At 45.8% G+C, this 20678-nt stretch overlaps 1 protein-coding gene across 2 annotated transcripts in view; it reads right to left on the bottom strand.

Annotated features, from left to right (window-relative positions):
* Nucleotides 1–20678, bottom strand: part of LOC137084886 (NACHT, LRR and PYD domains-containing protein 3-like) — a 61970-nt gene that overhangs the window by 22683 nt on the left and 18609 nt on the right. For both annotated transcript variants that reach the window (XM_067451432.1, XM_067451433.1), the window contains 6 exons: nt 19122–19235; nt 18442–18555; nt 17909–18004; nt 16003–17733; nt 13899–13970; nt 1645–1818 (listed from right to left, as the gene is read on the bottom strand). In XM_067451432.1, coding sequence (XP_067307533.1) covers nt 1645–1818; nt 13899–13970; nt 16003–17733; nt 17909–18004; nt 18442–18555; nt 19122–19235 — 2301 coding nt within the window. The remainder of the gene's footprint in view (nt 1–1644; nt 1819–13898; nt 13971–16002; nt 17734–17908; nt 18005–18441; nt 18556–19121; nt 19236–20678) is intronic.

The raw sequence follows: 20678 nt of genomic DNA, 5'->3' as shown, positions 1-20678 counted from the left end.
TGACAGAAGACCAGACAGAAACAGACAGCACAGTGAATCTGCTCTTCTCTATTTTTCAAAATGGTCCTCCGAGGATTACGTAGGACAATATTTTAAGCTCTCCAAACTGGTTCGATGGAATGAGGGTACCTTGACGATCCTCTTGGTTAGATGATCATCTTTATCACCAGATACCGGTGTCAGCTACCACTTCTTCCCTTGAGAGCTGTATTGATTATGTGCTGTGGCTAAGTGGTTTTTACCTCTCTGTTGCCCAAAGCAAAATTATTATACCACCACAGCTAATGTTTCAGTTTTTCCTTGGGTGAAAAAGGCTGTTTCAAACAGCGCAGACCTGATTGCAAAACCAGTGGACCCACCTATTTTATTCATCAAAAGTGATCTACAGAAAAGTTCCACTCTCCAGTCCTCATGTCCAGAATCTGTTCCAGAGAAAATGAATGCCAAGGTACATCTTCTTCAGAACATCTCCCAAATCCTTTGTCATCAATTATCCTCATGCCAATTCCAGAATCCAATCCGGTTTGTGAATCCATTCTAATGAGTGTAATAACCAGGTCCATTCCTTGTGTAACTCCAGAACCAGCTCTAGTGATGGCTCCAGCCCCTGAGCACAGTCAAGTGTTGGCTCAAGCTCCAGAATTCAGTCGAGATCAATCCAGAGCCATGCTTCTGGGTCCCTCATCTTGGCCACGGAGGCCAGCTTAGTCTCCTGCTTCCCTGTTTCTACATTGTGGCCACTGTGAACTTTACAAGCATCCTTGTCACAGCCACAGTAACCATTAGATATATACTATACTCTTATCTCCTGTGACACGGCCATAGGAGGCCTTACTAGAGCGGCCTGCTCTCCATGACACTCCATGGAGGCCATCCCCAAGACACCTGTTTATGCACTACAGGCACCAGAGCTACCAGTGCCTCCCTGGTACTGTCCTGGAAGCTCCTTGTCCTCCCTCGCCTTCATCTACCTACCTTTATCATCCTTTTCAAGACTGTTGTTCCTTCTACCCAAATATCCTCATCGTGTTCATTCTTCCTACAAGACAAAAATACTTGTCAGTTATGTGTGGCTGTCATTTGAACTGCTTATCCTCTTCACTCACCTATTTGACAATCCTGTAGATTGTAACCAACCTGTGAATAAAGAACTATAACATTTACTTCTGCGTCTCCTGGTTCATGACATTCATTCAGGATTTTTTTTTTTTTTTTAATAATTATGTTTAACCAGTGGCCACGTACACACAACAAAGTCTGGTGCTTTATGCAAACCACACATCTGCTTGATCTGTGTATTTTAGCAATTATTATTGTAATTAATGGGTGATTTGTTCCCTACTTTCCTACAAATAAATTATTTTGTGTCTCATTTGATTGGGTAGAGCAGCCATCAATTAGAGCTGGCCAGTGCCACCCTGGCATTATGTAGCCTTGCCACTGATGTGTTGAGAGTGAAGATTTATTAAATCGGCTTTAGCTTAAGCTATTAAACATATTAACTATGATTACGTTGAATGTAATTCATGTAAAATAATTAATGTTAAATACAATGGTAAACACTCTGATTTGGTCTCACTATAAACCATTTAAAAATGTCCCTCTGATCAACATATCATGTGATTATCAGAGATATCATCTTACCTCAAATTCTCCAGTTTACAGTGAGTATTTTCCAGCACAGCAGAAAGTAGCTTCACTCCTGAGTCCCCTATTTTATTCGAAGACAGATTCAGTTCTCTCAGGTGTGAGGGGTTTGATCTCAGAGCTGAAGCCAGAGCAGCACAACCTTCCTCTGTGATACCACACATCCTCAACCTGTAGAGAACAATGACACATTCACAGGGATCATACACATTTCTACCAATATATTTCCAGAACTTTTCCATGGCTTTTCCATGACTTTTGGACAAATATTCATGACCAAAGCTTCCATGAAACGTCTGTGTATACATGTCAAATAAGAAAAATCCATGTTCAAATGTCAACAGCATATCTTTAACAATTTAAATAAAGTCAAGCTATGTGGTTTATTACAAAATACAAAGGTGGTTACAAAAAATTCTGTATGTCCCTAGCAATGCATTAACACACATCAATGGGAGGCAACAATGTTAAATAAGTAAATAAGTGTCCAGTAACACTGACAGTAACTTTACAAGGTGGCAGTGCCAAAGACAAACTTTTGGAATACAAAATTTGGTAACCAAGAAGATTTTAAAACAGCTTTGCCTCCTATTTACCATTAATCTCATTGGAAAACCATCAATCAATGAAAATCATAAAATCATCATCCCTGATTGAGTTTTATCTTTAATTTCTGCAGTTTACATCTACAGTTCCTGACAAAAGTCTTGTCGCTTGTGTACAAATTGACCTAAAGTGCCGCTGAAATATATTTCTAATCAAGATTTTTTTTACAAGAAATGGCTCATTTTAATCCCACCAGATTTTGTGATAATGTTTCAGTGAAAAACTAAACTTCCAAAAAGTATTATAATATTCACAGCTTGGTAAAGCCCATTGAGTCAATTTTTGCAAAGACATAAGTGTTGTCACCTTGTCATATGAGCTTCACCTGTGACTAATAATGGATCAATTAGGTCTCAAGTGTGTATAAAAAGAACCCCAGTACACTAGACCTTCACATCAACTGCAACTAGACCTCTGCAAACATGCCTAAGATTCACCCTGAGACTAAAGTTTTGATTATCAAGAGGCTGAAGACCAGATCCACTGCTGATGTGGCAGACACCTTCAATGTGTCTCAGCGTCAAGTACAGAGGATAAAAAAAAGATTTGAAGAGACTGGAGACGTTTTTGACAAGCCCAGGTCAGGCAGACCCCGCAAGACAACTGCTCGAGAGGACCGTTTGTTAACTCGAATATCCAAGGCCAGCCCATTTTCCACTGCAGCAGAGCTCCACGAGACCTGGTCACCTGAAGTCCCTGTGTCAACCAGAACAGTTTGTCGGATTCTGTCTCGAAATGGCCTCCATGGTCGAATCAGTGCCCAGAAGCCAGCACTAAACAAAAGAAAATTGAAAAACCGTGTGGCTTTTGCCAAGGCCCACAGCCTGCTAAAAGGATGGATGCTGGAAAAGTGGCAGAAGGTAGATTTTTCAGATGAATCTTCTGTTGAATTACACCACAGTCGCCGCAAATATTGCAGGAGACCTACTGGAGCCAGAATGGATCCGAGATTCACCCAGAAAACAGTGAAGTTTGGTGGCGGAAAATTCATGGTCTGGGGTTACATCCAGTATGGGGGTGTGCGAGAGATCTGCAGGGTGGAAGGCAACATCAATAGTCTAAAATACCAAGAAATCTTAGCTACCTCTTATATTCCCAACCATAAAAGAGGCCAAATTCTGCAGCAGGACGGTGCTCCATCGCATACTTCCATCTCCACATCAAAGTTCCTCAAGGCGAAGAAGATCAAGATGCTCCAGGATTGGCCAGCCCAGTCACCAGACATGAACATCATTGAGCATATGTGGGGTAGGATGAAAGAGGACGCATGGAAGACGAAACCAAAGAATATTGATGAACTCTGGGAGGCATGCAAGACTGCTTTCTTAGCTATTCCTGATGACTTCATCAATAAATTGTATGAATCCTTGCCAAACCGCATGGATGCAGTCCTTCAAGCTCATGGAAGTCATACAAGATATTAAATTTGGATCTCACAGCACCACAACTTAATTTGCTGACATATTTTTGTATTTGCAGTAAATTTGTTCAATTTCTGTATAGGCGACAAAACTTTTGTCTTGCCAAAATTTGACCTTTCTGTCTTGATTAAATGATAAATATTTTTCTGTGAAAATTATTTATTTCAGTGCATTAAACATCATTTGGGAGGGTTTTAGCTTTTCATATGAGCTATTTCTAACACCAGTTAATTAATTAAAAGTCAGGTTAATATCAGGTATTTTTAGAAAATAGATAAGCGACAAGACTTTTGTCAGGGACTGTACACAAACTAAAAATGCCAGACATTCCCTATGCAAAGGCTCAATTAAATTACATTTCCCGTTCAAAAGAGAACTCGCGCTGCATCGGAAAGACTCTACAGGGAACGCCTCCAGCTTGACAGGTGTCTGAATCGCTATCCAATTACATCAATCCTATTGACCGTCGACAGCCCCCTATGTCATCATTATGTGACCAGGAAGTATATAAGGGCACCGTGCAGACAAAACAGTATCCACTTCGTCTTCAGGGACTGTTTTGTCTTGAGTTGCGATCCTTGTAAAAACATATCAATGGAGAAAGGCACAGAGAAGGAGCATAGCTTCCATAAGTGTGCGGATCCGTCTCCCAGGTTTCTCATGCCTGAGGACACACATGCTCTCTGTGTCATCTGCCTGGGAGAGCAGCGTGTAAGGGAGGTTCGCGAGGGAGCCTCATGCGCGAATTGTGAGCATTTCTCTATGAGGATGCTCTGCTCTCATCTGGCCCTCTTCATGAGGAAAGAGGGGCCGGCTTCTGGGAACGATCCCACTCATGCCGAGGCTGTGTGGCAATGCTCGTCTTGGGGCTCCCAGATGGATCTGGCCAATCGCCTAGAGAAGGAGGTTGTCCTTAACGAGCTGCCAGATCACGAGAGGCAGCTGTCAGAGGAGGAGCTGGATTTTGGCTCCTCCTCATCATACTACTGGAGGTTATGGAACTCGCTGCTCACAGGCTACAGTTGCCCTGGCTTCCATGGCGCATCTGAATCGTTTGGACGATTGGTTTCTTTACGGCCATAACCCCCCGGCTCTCAGGAGTCTTCCATTCCTCCTCGATCTCCATGCACAGATTGTGGGGGCATGAAAGACCCTGTATTCGGCTCGTCTTTTTCGACGTCAGCAGGCCAATGACACCCTACATGACAGTCAGCGACGGCGTTGCACACTATGGTGGTGTTGCAAGCCTACCAAGCTGATCTGCTGAAGGACCTCTATCAGGGAGTAGGACCTGCCCCCTGATGCGATGGCCGAGCTCTACCGCAGCAATGATGTCTCTCTCCGGGCCACCAAGCAAACAGCAGTTGCAATTGGGGGGTCGACGGCGGCTATGGTGGCCACGGAGAGACATCTGTGACTGGACCTGGCAGACATCGAGGAGAAAGAGAAGTCATTTCTCCTCGATGCCCTGAGTTTGCCTTCTGAGCGACGGCAGGACAAGCAATCTAGTGTTGCTTCTCGAGAGCCCCCTCCATGGAGGAGTAGGACGCTAAAGAGACGTGACAGCCGGAACAGGAGGAAGAGTGCCAGTGACAAAAACCAGAACCAGCGCCGGCATGTTAAGACCCCACCCCTAAGGCGCACAAGTACGAATTGAGCTTCTCTTCCTTCCACCTTTTCCCTCTGCGCCTTACATCCGGGCGGGCGGGGCCGGGGGGGCCAGTGATGAGTGGATGTGAGACTCTGATGGCCCGCCTGGCCTGGTTAGTAAGCACCCCCCTAAGGTTAGTGGTGCACCTAGCATGCTTATGGACTATCATGAAGCACCGGAGGCAAGCAGGTGAGTCCCCCATTGAGAAAGGATTTTTTTTCTCATTATGTTATGAGGACTCCTTCCCTGAGTGGGCATGAGGGACATGTGATCATTGTTGGATTCTTCTCCCTGGCACATTCTACATCCCGGATTGTGGCCGTGACGATGGTTTGTAGAAGCGCCCCCCTCAGGCAGTGGTGCCTTTATGCATTCATACTGTGAGTATAACTTATGCGTGGATATCATTGCACGCCGGCAGTGAGCTGGTAAGTCCGTCTTGTGAGGGAAACATTATTCTTTATGCTGTGTGTGACTTCATGCTCCCCGCCAAGGGGATAGGGCCCTGTAGTTCTCCTGTTCGGTGGCTAGAACGATTTCTGAGATGTGGTCTGTTTAAGAGAGCTAGCTTCGCTAGTAGAGAATAACCGCCATTATGTGAACAGCTGTGTGTACAGTTTTTGCCTCCTCTTGGTGTGATGAAGCCAGTGGTTAAGACTACCGCTCATTCCTGTGGAAATGTAGCATAGTATTGGGCGAGTGCATTTCTCCAAGTTGAAGCTAGCCTAGTTTAAGCTCTTAGCCACCCCAGGGTAAAGCAGTTAGCGTTGCCCCTCGTGGAAACTGATAGATGGGAGGGTGAGTTTAGGCTAACACATAAACTACAGATCTATGTCCGGCCTCACGGGGCTCGGACAGGCTATTCCTGAAGTTTTTTTTCACCTTTTGAGCCTCAGGTGATACTTGTGTGCAGGCTGGCTCTCTCCAGGGCACTGCATCTGTTGGCCTAGGCTGTTGCTTTGTAGGGTTTGTGCAATTTCGCATCCCTAGTCAGCCTCCTCTTACTTTAGAGTCATTTGGCCAAGGCCCACCCCCTTATTATCTGCGTTCTGGGTTCTTAGTAATGCAGGTTGGTGTAAAGCTGAAAGAATAGCGACTTATTCAGTAGTCGTGGGGTTTGGCTTTCCTCCCCGCTGGAGTGCAGGCAGGCTAGCTTTGTGTAAACCCTGCTTTCCAGAGCTTGTTTTGGCCGCCACCTTCTGGCAGCCCCTCGGCCCATCCTGGAGGAATATTGTGGACAGTGCGTAACATATTTGTAAATAATTTTGCCCTCTGCTCTGTGTCTTCTGCTCCACCTTTTAGGGCTCGGGTTAAGTTGCACTTCGCAACCTCCTGCTTTGTGATGGTTTGGTCGGATGCTCCCCTGGAAGCTTCATGCTGAAAGCTAGTGGTCATCTGCTATCAGGTTCCGGTTTTAGTAGGCAGCACCTGATGGCGGTTGCATACCCTAGCACGACGAGACGACAATGCTGCTATGTGGTCCCTACAGGACAGGGACCTGAGTAGGTTGCCTACAGCATGGTTACCTACAAGGCAGGCTTAAGAGCTCCCTTCATGAGAGGGTTGTATGGCCTATGAAGAGCTCAGGAAGGACAGAAACCTCTTTAGGGCTCAAAAAAGGTTTTGGGTTTTAAGCAGGAGGTGTCAGAAACATTACCACAGGGATAGAGATGTGATAAAAGATAAAAAATGGCGGCCAAGCATTCATAGCGACGTCACTTTTAGATCCTTCAATGTCGGTGTGGCAAGGGGGGCGTGGTTCAGCGAGGTCTGCAGCGGGAGAGAGAGCCGCGGGACGAGCGGTAAGTGAGTGGGTTGGACGCAGATTAATAACACCTGTCTCTTGTTCCAGTAATGAGCGCGGAGAGGGTATAAAACCTCGGTGGAACCAGAGACCAGGGAGAGAGAGAGACGGACGGTTGATGCCCGAACACAGTCTGAGAAACCGGAAGCCGGAAGTGCCGACCCGGAAGTGATCGCGAGTGTTTTGAGTTGGAAAGAATCTCCACACTACTAAGTGTGCTTTTGAACATTGAGTTTATAAATAAAAGAGCATCAACCGTCCAGCCGACCCCCGTGTCCTCTTCCTTCCTCACATTACGAACTTTGTTACATTGGTGCCGAAACCCGGGAGGAAGTAGGACAGCGCCGCCGCCATGCAGATGCCCTCCGCCTCGCCATTTGCGGACATTATTACATCCCTCGCGGTCCTCCATCAGGACCAACACCAAGCCATGCTGGACCTTCGGGCAGACCAGGAGCGCCGCTTCGAGGCCATTGTCCGAGGCCAGCAAGTGGACCGCGAGAAGTTCCGGAGCTGGATCGACCGGGAGGTTCGCACCGAAGCCACCGGGCTCGCCAGCGCACCGGTCCACGTGCCCCTGCACAAAATGGGGCCACAGGATGACCCAGAGGCATTCATTGACCTCTTTCAAAAGGCCGCGGAGGCCTGCGGGTGGCCCCGGGCACAGTGGCCGGTGCGCCTGATACCACTACTGACAGGCGAGGCCCAGGCGGCTGCACAACAGCTACCGGTGGCGAACCTCCTGGACTACGATGACCTAAAGAAGGCCATCCTCCAGCGGGTCGGCCGCTCCCCGGAGCAACACCGACAGAGGTTCCGCTCCCTGGAGTGGGGGGAGGCCGGCCGACCCTTCGCGATGGCCCAACAGCTCCGGGACTCATGCCGCAGATGGCTCCTGGCCGGCGGAAGCGACGTGGACCACATCGTCGATCTGGTGGTACTGGAGCAGTTCATCGCTCGGCTCCCAAGGAAAACTGCCGAGTGGGTCCAGTGCCACCGGCCCACGTCGCTGGAGACGGCCATCCACCTGGCGGAGGACCACCTGGTGGCGTGCCTGGGGGTCGGCGCACCCCTTCTAACCTCTCGCTCTCTCTCTCCCCCCTCTGTGTCTCCCTCTCCTCCTATCCCTCTCCCTAGGTCCCGCCCTCCGGGCCCTCCTCGGATTCCCCCCAGAGGCCGGGGTGGGATGGGCCCTGGACCGCTCGGGAGTTCGCGGGCTCCGCCCAGGGGGGCGGGGCTGCTGGGGATGGGGGGTGATAGTGGCTCTGGTTCCGCGCCCTCCCCGCGCTCATTGTCCAACCCACTCCCCGCCGCAGGGGCGGCGGGTAGGCCTGGGCTGGCCTGCTGGCGGTGCGGTGATCCGGATCATTTTGTGGACCGATGTCCGATGATGGACATCGGGACAATGATCCGGATCCCGGACGTCCAGCGGACCACCCCCGATCAAGCAGGAGAGTACCAAATTCCTGTAAGTATCAAGGGGGGTACATATCAGGCCTTGGTGGATTCAGGATGTAACCAAACCTCGATCCATCAAAGCCTGATGCAGCCTGGGGCATTGGATACAAGCCGCATGGTTAAGGTGCGGTGTGTGCACGGGGATGTGGTGGAATATCCGGTTGTCCCAGTCACGATACAATTTCGGGGGCAAAAGCATAGTATAGAGGTGGCGGTTAGTCCACACCTCCGGCATCCGCTAATTCTGGGGACGAATTGGCCCGCCTTTACGGCTTTATTGGGATCGTTGTGTGCGGATGCCGCTTGGGGGAAAAAGGCAAGGAAGGGGGCGGTGCGAGTACAGCTTGGGGAGACTGAACCGGGACCCTCGGAGACAACTCCAGAGGAACCGAGCGGGATTGAGAGACTAATTCTCTCGGACCGCGATGACTTTCCTCTGGAGCAGTCCCAGGACGACACCCTTAAGAACGCTTTCCAGCAGGTCCGATCGATCGACGGACAGTCTCTCCAACCTGCCCTGCCTGTCTCCTATCCTTATTTTGCCATAATAAAAGATCGGTTGTATCGAGTGACCCAAGACACTCAGACAAAGGTAGATACAACCCAGTTGTTAGTACCAAAGAGCCGCCGGGAAATGCTTTTCCAGGCGGCTCACTTTAACCCAATGGCGGGCCACCTGGGACAGGCGGCCACGCTGAATCGTTTAATGACCCGATTTTTTTGGCCAGGCATTCATGACAATGTGCGCAGGTGGTGCGCGTCTTGTCCTGAATGTCAGTTGGTGAATCCACTGGCCGCCCCAAAAGCGGCATTGCGCCCCCTTCCATTAATGCAGGTCCCCTTCGAGAGAATTGCGATGGACCTCATCGGGCCATTAGAGCGATCCGCACGCGGACATCGTTTTGCGCTAGTTATCGTGGACTACGCAACACGATATCCGGAAGCAGTGGCTCTCCGCAACATCTCTGCGAAGAGTGTTGCGGACGCACTGTTTCGTTTAATCTCCCGGGTGGGGATTCCGAAGGAAATCCTCACTGATCAAGGCACGGCGTTTATGTCACGCACGTTCAGCGAATTGTACGGATTATTGGGCATTAAATCCATTCGAACAAGCGTCTATCACACACAAACAGACGGCTTGGTCGAACGATTTAATCGCACTCTTAAATCCATGATCCGTAAATTCGTACAGGAAGACGCCAAAAATTGGGATCGGTGGTTAGAACCCCTCTTAATGGATGTGCGGGAGGTCCCGCAAGCCTCCACGGGGTTTTCCCCCTTTGAGCTTCTCTACGGACGGCAGCCCCGCGGGGTGCTGGACGTCCTACGAGAAACTTGGGAGGAGGGGCCTTCTTTGGCCAAGAACGAAATTCAGTATGTGCTGGACTTGCGAACAAAACTCCACACCTTGGGGCGGCTATCGAGGGAGAATTTGTTGCAAGCCCAGGACCGCCAGAGCCGGTCATATAACAGGGGTACAAAACTACGCAAATTCACACCGGGAGAGAAAGTGCTCGTTCTACTCCCTACGTCGAGCTCAAAATTAATGTCAAAGTGGCAGGGGCCGTTTGAGGTCGCACGACAGGTAGGAGAGCTCGATTATGAAGTGATACGATCCGATAGGAACGGGGCACGTCAAATATACCACCTCAACCTGCTAAAAAAATGGAATGAGGTGGAATCAGTGTTGTTGGCAACGGTGATCGGGGGAGAGGATGATCTCAGGCCAGAGGCGAGTATTAAAGCACAGTCAGTCGCGCTGGCCCCTGGGGGAGATCACCTCTCGCCGTCCCAACTCACTGATTTATCGAAATTACAGGTGGAGTTCGCAGACGTGTTCTCGCCCCTACCGGGACGTACCGATTTGATTCAGCACCATATCGAGACCGAGCCGGGCGTGGTAGTTCGCAGCCGGCCGTATCGTCTGCCTGAACACAAGAAAAAGGTAGTTCAGGAGGAATTAGGCGCAATGCTCGACATGGGAGTAATCGAGGAGTCCAACAGTGACTGGGCGAGCCCGATAGTCTTGGTCCCCAAGACAGACGGCTCGGTCAGGTTCTGTGTGGACTACCGCAAGGTGAACGCTGTGTCGAAATTCGACGCATATCCAATGCCGCGGGTTGACGAGTTGCTTGATCGGTTGGGCACGGCTCGATTTTATTCGACACTGGACTTAACAAAGGGCTATTGGCAGATCCCCTTGTCTCCATTGTCCAAAGAAAAGACAGCTTTCACCACGCCGTTCGGATTGCACCAATTTGTCACGCTTCCTTTCGGGTTGTTCGGGGCGCCTGCTACCTTTCAGCGCCTTATGGACAGGATTTTGCGTCCCCATGCCGCATATGCTGCTGCCTATCTGGATGATATCGTGATTTACAGTCACGATTGGCAGCGGCATATGCAGCATGTCAGGGCGGTCTTGAGGTCGCTGAGGGGAGCGGGGCTTACGGCCAACCCGAAGAAGTGTGCGATTGGGCGGGTGGAAGTAAGGTATCTGGGCTTCCACTTGGGTCATGGACAGGTGCGTCCCCAAATTGATAAGACCGCAGCAATTGCAACCTGTCCGAGACCCAAGACCAAAAAGGAGGTCAGGCAGTTCTTGGGGCTGGCGGGATATTATAGACGGTTCATACCAAATTATTCGGACCTCACCAGCCCTTTGACTGACCTGACTAGAAAGGGGCTTCCAGATACGGTCCAGTGGACGGAGCCGTGTCAACAGGCTTTTACCCGAGTAAAGGCTGCTCTATGTGGCGGGCCGCTTTTACACTCCCCTGACTTTTCTCTCCCTTTCTTGTTGCAGACTGACGCGTCGGACAGGGGGCTGGGCGCAGTCCTGGCCCAGGAGGTGGAGGGGGGAGAGCGGCCGGTGCTGTACATTAGCCGTAAGCTCTCCAAGAGGGAAGCTAAGTACAGCACCATAGAGAAGGAGTGTCTGGCCATCAGGTGGGCCGTTCTCACCCTCCGCTACTACCTCCTGGGGCGAGAGTTCACCCTCTGTTCGGACCACGCTCCTCTCCAATGGCTCCACCGCATGAAGGATACCAACGCGCGGATCACCCGTTGGTATCTAGCTCTTCAGCCGTTTAAGTTCAAGGTGGTCCACAGGCCGGGTGCTCAGATGGCGGTGGCCGATTTCCTCTCCAGAAATGGGGGGGGGGGGGGGTCTGCAGGCCGGACGGCTCCCCGGCCTGAGTCGGGCGGTGGGGGTATGTGGCAAGGGGGGCGTGGTTCAGCGAGGTCTGCAGCGGGATAGAGAGCCGCGGGACGAGCGGTAAGTGAGTGGGTTGGACGCAGATTAATAACACCTGTCTCTTGTTCCAGTAATGAGCGCGGAGAGGGTATAAAACCTCGGTGGAACCAGAGACCAGGGAGAGAGAGAGACGGACGGTTGATGCCCGAACACAGTCTGAGAAACCGGAAGCCGGAAGTGCCGACCCGGAAGTGATCGCGAGTGTTTTGAGTTGGAAAGAATCTCCACACTACTAAGTGTGCTTTTGAACATTGAGTTTATAAATAAAAGAGCATCAACCGTCCAGCCGACCCCCGTGTCCTCTTCCTTCCTCACATTACGAACTTTGTTACAGTCGGCTCTTTCTATTATTGTGTGTGATTATTGCAGAATTCACCAAGCATTGGATTTTTTACCCACCAATAGGGAACGTGAGCTGGGTTTAGACCATCGTGAGACAGGAAAGTTTTCACCCTATTGAGGTCCGTGTCATTGCAATAGTAATCCTGCTCAGAACAAGACGAACCACAAGTTCAGACAATTGGTGTGTTTACATCTGCGGGATTATGACTGAATGCCTTAAAGTCATTCCGCCTAGACAGAATGATACTGCAACGCTGCAGGACTTTGAAGGAGAAAGAACATGAAAGAGCGTCACTCCTCTCCTCCTTTTTGCACCACAAGTTTGAGGAGAACCCGGTGCTAAATGGTGCTAAATAACTTGTAGGTGACTTGATTCTGAGTCAAGGTTTTGAGCACAAAAGAGGAGCTCACTCACTGCGATCCGAAAGTCAGCCCAACGTTTAGTTGACCTTGGTCGGGTGGAGGCCGAGTAACCTCTGGTGGCCAGAACCTGAGAACACCCACCAAAACATTAAAAAAATTACAATTGGGATTAGATGACCAGTTGCATGGTTTTCTGAAAGTGTGAGTCAGCGGAGAAACATTGGCCAGGCTTAAGTGTGAGACAAAGCGGGTAGGGGGTCCCAGGCTGCAGCTTTGGTTCACTAAGGTGAACGCAGGGGTACCTCAGTGGGGATCCGTGGCGATCATGGGGCTCTGCTGAAGGCCAACAATTTTGCTGTTTCTCCATTCATCACCAAGATCATAAACCACTCCCTCCTGGTTGGTCATATCCCATCTGCATTAAAAACTGCTGTCATCAGACCATGGGGGTGCTAGAAGCTCTGACCATGTTGGAGAGTCAAATTTATCATAAAATTCAAACATGTGGTTTTGACGCTCTTGACATGACAGATCGCTGCAGTGTGAGTGAACTGGTTATATTTTCCTCTTTACTACTAATTATAGCATGGAAGAAACTGTCACGGTTCACGGGTTCATTGACTCGCCCTCGTGTGTTTGTTGTGAGGCGTGGTTAGGTTGAGCGCTGAGCATTATCAGCATCAGCTGTGTGTCATTAGCGCTCTATTTAACGTGTGTGTTTGCGTGTCCTGTTTGTCAGTTCGTTGCAGACGCTGGCCCGGTCTGGTCTTCTGCTCTCTGCTCTCCGGCTTCCTAGTCGGTGCTCTTGAGGTTTCTGCACCCGCTCGCGGAGGATTGTTCTCTGCCCCTCTCCTGTCCACTGTGGTCCCTGCTTTGCCAGCCTGCCTGTGCCTGTTCAGTCTTCGCCGGTGCGCGAACCTGCCTGCCCGAGTCAGTCATCTTCGCCGGTGCGCGAGTCACCTGTCGTTGCCAGTTCTTCGCCGGTGCGCGAATCCAGACGGACTGTGACTGAGTCTTTATACTGATATTGAGTTTGGCTTTGCCGCATAGTGCTGGAGGTTACTGAGTATCTGTTTAATAAACTTCTATTGCACTTGCACTTGGATCTTCTGCCTTTCTTCCAGTGTTTCCTGACAGAAACATCAATCGCCTCAACTCATGGCAGAGAAAATAAATTTTAATCATGTCTCAGTTAGTAAAAATGAAAAGAAAGACATTTACAGTAATGCTCTTACAATAGAAGAGTTGCAGTTAAAAGACATTCATATTTTTGTTTAACCATTAATTTATCTTTTCTTAAGTAAGAAATGTTATAATGTTTTAACAGTGATGATTGTTCTCAGTATTACTTACTCAACTGATCTAGTTGCTGTAACCACAGGGAGCAGTTTCTGAAGAACTTCATTTCCTGTACTTTGTGTCTCACTATTTGAAAATAAAAAGTTAATAAATGAATAATGCTAATAATGACGTTTATAATAATTCATATTATAAGTAAAAAAAAAAACATTGAATATAGGGGTGTAACGCTACATTGTAATTGAGATTTACAATATAAAAATGTGACGATATGTATCCAAGGTTCAGCTTACTGTTATTATGAAGTATAATTCACTCAAAAATTTTAATTCTGTCATGTCCTTTCTGTTAACTTCCAAACAATAATGAGGATATTTTTTATGAAACCTGAGAGATTTCTGTCGCTTCCTCTAAAACTTAAAAATATATATTTTTTAAATCATAAAGGTATTTTGAAAAATAACTAATCGAGTGGTCTATTTCAAATCCAAGTCTTCTAAAGAGACACAATGGCTTTATATGATGTGATGAACAGATTGACAATCATGCACATACTGTAGTAAACAGAAGTTCAAATGCTTGTATGACATGCAATAACAACATGACAGTAAGTAAATGCAGAGTTTACATTTTTGGATGAGCTAAACATTTACTTACTGTGAGCAATTGTATTGATAGTCTAAAACACACAAGCTGCCAGAACAGCACTCCTTACAGTCAAAGCGCAGACATAATTTAAATAACTATAGTGCATTATTAGTGGTAGAGGCAGGTCGTAGTGAGCACCGGGAGAGTTTGTGCATGCGCGGCTTAAGAGATCCAATGCCTGCATTAAAAGTGAAAAAATTATGTTTATGGAGTTTCAGTGACATTATTACTACATTAAACGACTATATATAATGTTGAATATATATATAATTCAATAATAATGCAATGGGGGAATATCTGTGGGTCCTGATAATAAAATAATATTCATATTATCTAAATAATAATAATACATAATAAGTAATATCGCGATTTGTATCGAATTCTGACATGAGTGTATCGTTACATCCCTAAATAAATACCTTCCTAAAAACCCTCAAATATTTTTAAATTAAATAAACAAAGTTTTAAAAAGGACATGTAAAAAGGTTTTTTAGTATCTAACTTTAGAAGCTACTAAACGTATTCAGCCAACACAGATATGTTTTTATCTTTTTCTTGTCAATTTTTCTGTGTCTGCATTTACATTAAAGTGCACAGAGCTTACTAGAACACAGCCCTCATTTGAGAAACACCAGCAAATTTAGTACAATATCCCAGAAATCAATCTTTTCCCTGTGATTTGAATGGTAAATGGACTGCATTTATATAGCGCTTTCAACAGACCCATGGCCACCACAGCCGTTTTCATATTGCTTCACAATTATCCATTCATACACTAGCTCGCCATCCAGCAGCTGGGGTTAGGTGTCTTGCACATGGACACCTTGACACTTGGTCAGGTGGAACAGGGGATGGAACCACTAATCTTCCGGTTTGTAGACAACCTACATGAACCCCTAAGTCACTGCCGCCCAACATTTAGAACAAAGAGAAACAAGAATCTCAGAAACCTTGTTATTGATGTTTAAAAAAAACTCTGATCTCTTTGTTTTTCTTTGTTCATAATTTTTCTGAATGTAATGCTTGAACTCTGTTACTTTCTGATCATTTTCAGCTCCAATTAAGTTGTTCAGGTTAAACTCATGTATTGTATCACAAGCACTCAACAAACATGTCTGTGATTGGCTACAATACTCTCAACTGCAAAAATACACTGTAAATAGAAACCTTTACCTTTGTAAATAATAACCAGATCATATATACAAATAGCAGGTGGCAATTTGAGTCTGTACTACTGAAATACCTCTTATACATACATCACACAAATAACCTATTTCAAAACAGACAAGTCTGCATCATTGTGCTTTATTTAAGTATTATATATGGAGGGAATGGAGGGACTATATGGAGGAATGCTTTTTGGGAATGTTTGTGTTAGAGAGAAATCAAAGAACATAAAATTTGTATTACTAAATTCTGTGACATCTGCTGGATTACAGATTTCTGAGATTCTTGTTTCTCTTTGTTCACAATGTTTTAGACTTTAATTATTTTACTTAGTTTTACTTACTGATTATTTTCTGCTCCAATTAAGCTCTTCAGTTTAAACTCTTGCATCGTCTCCTCTGAGGATAACAACACAAAAACTAAAGCTGACCACTGAGATGAGGAGAGTTTCACATTACATAATCCTCTAGGACTCGTATGAGGTTGAGCTTCGTTCACCAGTGAAAGATCACCCAGTTCATTCAGACAGTGAAACAGATTGATGTATTTATCTGGAGAGGGATTCTCACTGATCTTTTCTTTAATATAGTCGACTGTTTTCTTATTGTTGTGAGAGCTGTTTCCTGTCTGTGTCTTTAGTTCTTGTAAGAGACTCTGATTAGACTTCACTGACAGACCCAGAAGGAAACGAAGGAAAAGGTCCAGATGCCCATTTTTACTGTCTAAAGCCTCATCCACAGCTCTCTGGTGGAGATCAGATAGTGAAGCTGTGTCTCCATTAGTTGGTTTGGTGATTTGGTCAAACACATTGATGTTCTTGTTTATAAAGGAGAGATGCACATATAGAGCCGCTAGATGTTCCTGAAGGCTCAGATGAACAAAGCAGAAGACTTTCCCCTGATACAAGCCCAACTCCTCTCTGAAGATCTGAGTGCACAATCCTGAGTACACTGATGCTTCTGTCACATTAATGCCACACTCTCTCAGGTCTTCCTCATAGAAGATCAGGTTTCCTTTCACAAGCTGCTGATACGCCAGTTTCCCCAGTTTGTCTCCAATCATGTCTTCATCTTTCACTTTCTTCTCATAGTCCTTCTCCTGTTTGATATTTGTCTGAATGAGTAGGAAATGTGTGTACATTTGAGTGAGAGTCTTGGGAATCTCTCCAGTCTCTGCTTCACTCATCATCTTCTCCAGAACAGTGGCTGAGATCCAGCAGAAAACTGGGATGTGACACATAATAAAGAGGCTCCTTGATGACTTCAGGTGTGAGATGATCCTGTTGGCCAGACTCTGATCACTGATTCTCTTCCTGAAGTATTCCTCCTTCTGTGGGTCACTGAAGCCTCGTACCTCTGTCACTCGATGGACACACTCAGAGGGGACGAGATCAGCTGCTGCGGGTCTGGAGGTGATCCAGATGAGAGCCGAGGGAAGCAGATTCCCCGCAATGAGGTTCGTCAGCAGCTCGTCCACTGAGGCTGATTCAGTCACATCACACAACCTCACACGGCTCTGAAAATCCAGAGACAAACGACACTCATCCAGACCATCAAAGATGAACGACACTTTATACTGATCACTGGATATTTCCATTTCTTTGGTTTCAGGGAAAAAGAAATTAAGAAGATCTGAAAGACTGAGTGTTTTGTTCTTCATCAAGTTGAGCTCTCTGAAAGGAAGTGGAAATATGAGCTGGACATCCTGATTGTCTGTCCCTTCAGCCCAGTCCAGGATGAACTTCTGCACAGAGACTGTTTTTCCAATGCCAGCGACTCCCTTTGTCAGCACAGTTCTGATGGGTTTGTCTTGTCCAGGTAAAGGTCTAAAGATGTCACTGCATTTGATCGCTGTGTCCTCAGTTTCTGCTCTCCTGGACTGTGTCTCAATCTGTCTCACCTCATGCTCATTATTGATCTCTCCACTTTCACTCTCTGTGATGTAGAGCTCTGTGTAGATCTCATTCAGGAGTGTTGGGTTTCCCTGCTTTGATATTCCCTCACACAAACACTCAAACTTCTTCCTCAGATTTGATCTCAATGTGTCGAGGACTTCAGCAGGTTTAGAGTCATGGCTATAAGATTAAAATACCACATTATTACACAAGTTATAGTAATAAATAGTCATAAAATATGAAATTGATTAGTATTATGGGACACAGAACATCATTAGGTTTCTAAAATATTTCAATTATAAATAATGTGATTGAGTGATATGTGATGTGCACAACAAAAAGTCATCCATTTTACCTGAAACCAGGACACATGCTTTCATTAAAGTCTTGTGGTTGAATCACAGGTGTAAACACAGTTTTGTCTTTGACTGGTCTGGATTGAAGATTTGACCTTAAATCAGAATGAAAAGGGTAAAGAATCAGACACACTGATATTGATGTACAAACCCAATTCCAAAAAGGTTGGGACACTGTACAAATTGTGAATAAAAAAGGAATGCAATAATCTCATAAACTTATATTTTATTCACAATAGAATATAGATAACATATCAACTGTTACAAATGGTGACATTTTGAAATGTCATTCCAAATATTGGCTCATTTTGGATTTAATGAGAGCTACACATTCCAAAAAAGTTGGGACAGGTAGCAATAAGAGGCCGGAAAAGTTAAATGTACATATAAGGAACAGCTGGAGGACCAATGTCCAACTTATTAGGTCAATTGGCAACATGATTGGGTATAAAAAGAGCCTCTCAGAGTGGCCCTGGTTGTCTTTAATTAAAAAATATCATACTATAAGCATAATTTTATAGAAATTATATACCTGAGATCAGGTTGTTTATCTCCACTCTTAAACTTTAGTGGTTCACCCATAGACCAGTTACTCTTCATAGAAACACAGCTGGACTCTGGGCTTGACCTCCTCTGCTGGACTGAACTGGAACAGAGAACAGATTCAGTTTAATCCTTTTTTAATGGATGTATTCATCACAAAAAAATGCCATTAGTCTCTTATGTGTAGTTAACAGTATGTTAATACATTTTCATTTTAATTTTAAAACAAAGTAAAATTAAATTAAAAAAACTTGCAAGCTTATATAACTAGTGCTCAACACAACACATGAGACAAGAGCACACAGCGAGGGGATGAACATGAATGAACCCGTGCACTCACAAGTTTACACTTGCGTATAATCCGAGGTAAGGGCTCTGAGCTCAGAATTTTCCCAGAAACCAGAGTCTAGCCTGGGAAAACCCGGACAGCTTTCGGCAAATTTAGATTTTCTCTGCAAGTAGTCTGGCAAAGAGCTCATTCATACCCATTTCTAATCTGTCAAAATCACGGCACCAATCAGAAACTTTGGGGCTTTAAACGATGATGACAGCGCAGCGACAGCGAAACAGATTTTGATGAATGCCGCCATGGAACATCACTCATTCGAATAAGCTATCGCATCCGTTTTAAGTGATTTAAACTTTAAATTTAAACTAGAAATTATATACCTGAGATCAGGTTGTTTATCTCCACTCTTAAACTTTAGTGGTTCACCCATAGACCAATTACTCTTCATAGACACACAGCTGGACTCTGGGCTTGAGCTCCTCTGCTGGACCGAACTGGAACAGAGAACAGATTCAGTTTAATCCTTTTTTAATGGATGTATTCATCACAAAAAATGCCATTAAGTCTCTTATGTGTAGTTAACAGTATGTTAATACATGTTCATTTTAGTTTTAAAACAAAGTAAAATAAAATAAAAAAACAGACTTGCAAACTTATATAACTAGTGCTCAACAAAACACACGAGACAAGAGCACACAGCGAGGGGATGAACATGAATGAACCTGTGCACTCAAAAGTTTACACTTGCGTATAATCCGAGGTAAGGGCTCTGAGCTCAGAATTTTGCCCGAAACCAGAGTCTAGCCTGGGAAAACCCGGACAAATTTAGATTTTCTCTGCAAGTAGTCTGGGAAAGAGCCCATTCATACCCGTTTCTAATCTGTCGAAATCACAGCAACAATCAGAAACTTTGGGGCTTTACACGATGATGACAGCGCGTACAACATTTTGATGAATGCCGCCATGGAACATCACTCATTCGAATAAGCTATCGCATCTGTTTTAAGCGATTTAAACTTTTCCTTTTCGTTAAAACCCAAGCAAAGAACAACACTCGAAGCCTTCATATCTATAAAAGATGTTATCGCTGTCATACCGACTGGATTCGGCAAAAGTCTGATATACCAGCTTGCCCCTTTGGTGGCTAAACGAAAGGGGGTCGCACACCGAACACGAAGCTCAGGTATCTCACACCGGACGTGCACATTATATACACGCAAGCTCAATTTGTAATCGACTTCTGACAGAAGAGCTGCATGATGGGTGTATCTTGTAGCACATAGTGAAATCAGTATGCACATTATACATATGATATGAATTTTATATAAAACTTTGAAATGCTGCTTTGTTGTGCGGCATGATTTTGAACAACTTCCTAAATAGCCGCAGACAGGCGCCAAATGCCGCCGCCGGTGTGCGTACACTCATTGAAAAAAATGTGTTTGAATTTTAAAGACGTGGCGCTGAGCTTCGCATCTGGTGTGACCCCTTTAGCAAGAGCCCTCTGCATACGTCATCTCCTTCATCGCTCCGTTTGGTTTTAGGTCTATCCAACTGCACCCAGAGACATTTTAGCGAAATCCGTTGGTGACGCCCCTTTGGAAACTATTTGTCTATGAAGCTTTGCCAGACCATAACTCAGTTACGAATGAGGAGGTGGGGTAGTGGAGGGATGCTGGAAAACTGTCATGGGACAGAAGTAAGTCAGCTGTATAACTCATATTGTGCTAATTGAGTGGATTAACTGAACAAGCTGCTGTAGAACTTTGTTAATTATTTGAAAAAGTAAAGTTTTCAAATAATCTCAAATATTTAACAAATGATTTGTTTAACGACAGTCATTCTTGAGGCAAAATTGTTCCGAATAGGAGATTTACCATATGATATGTATATTAAGGGTGTGAACCTACACTGGTCTCATGGTTTGGTTCAATTAC

This window comes from Pseudorasbora parva, chromosome 8, assembly GCF_024679245.1.
Source record: "Pseudorasbora parva isolate DD20220531a chromosome 8, ASM2467924v1, whole genome shotgun sequence".
NCBI classification, from domain to species: domain Eukaryota; kingdom Metazoa; phylum Chordata; class Actinopteri; order Cypriniformes; family Gobionidae; genus Pseudorasbora; species Pseudorasbora parva.
Note: the sequence above shows the minus strand (reverse complement) of the source record. Positions and strands in the feature narration are given on the sequence as shown.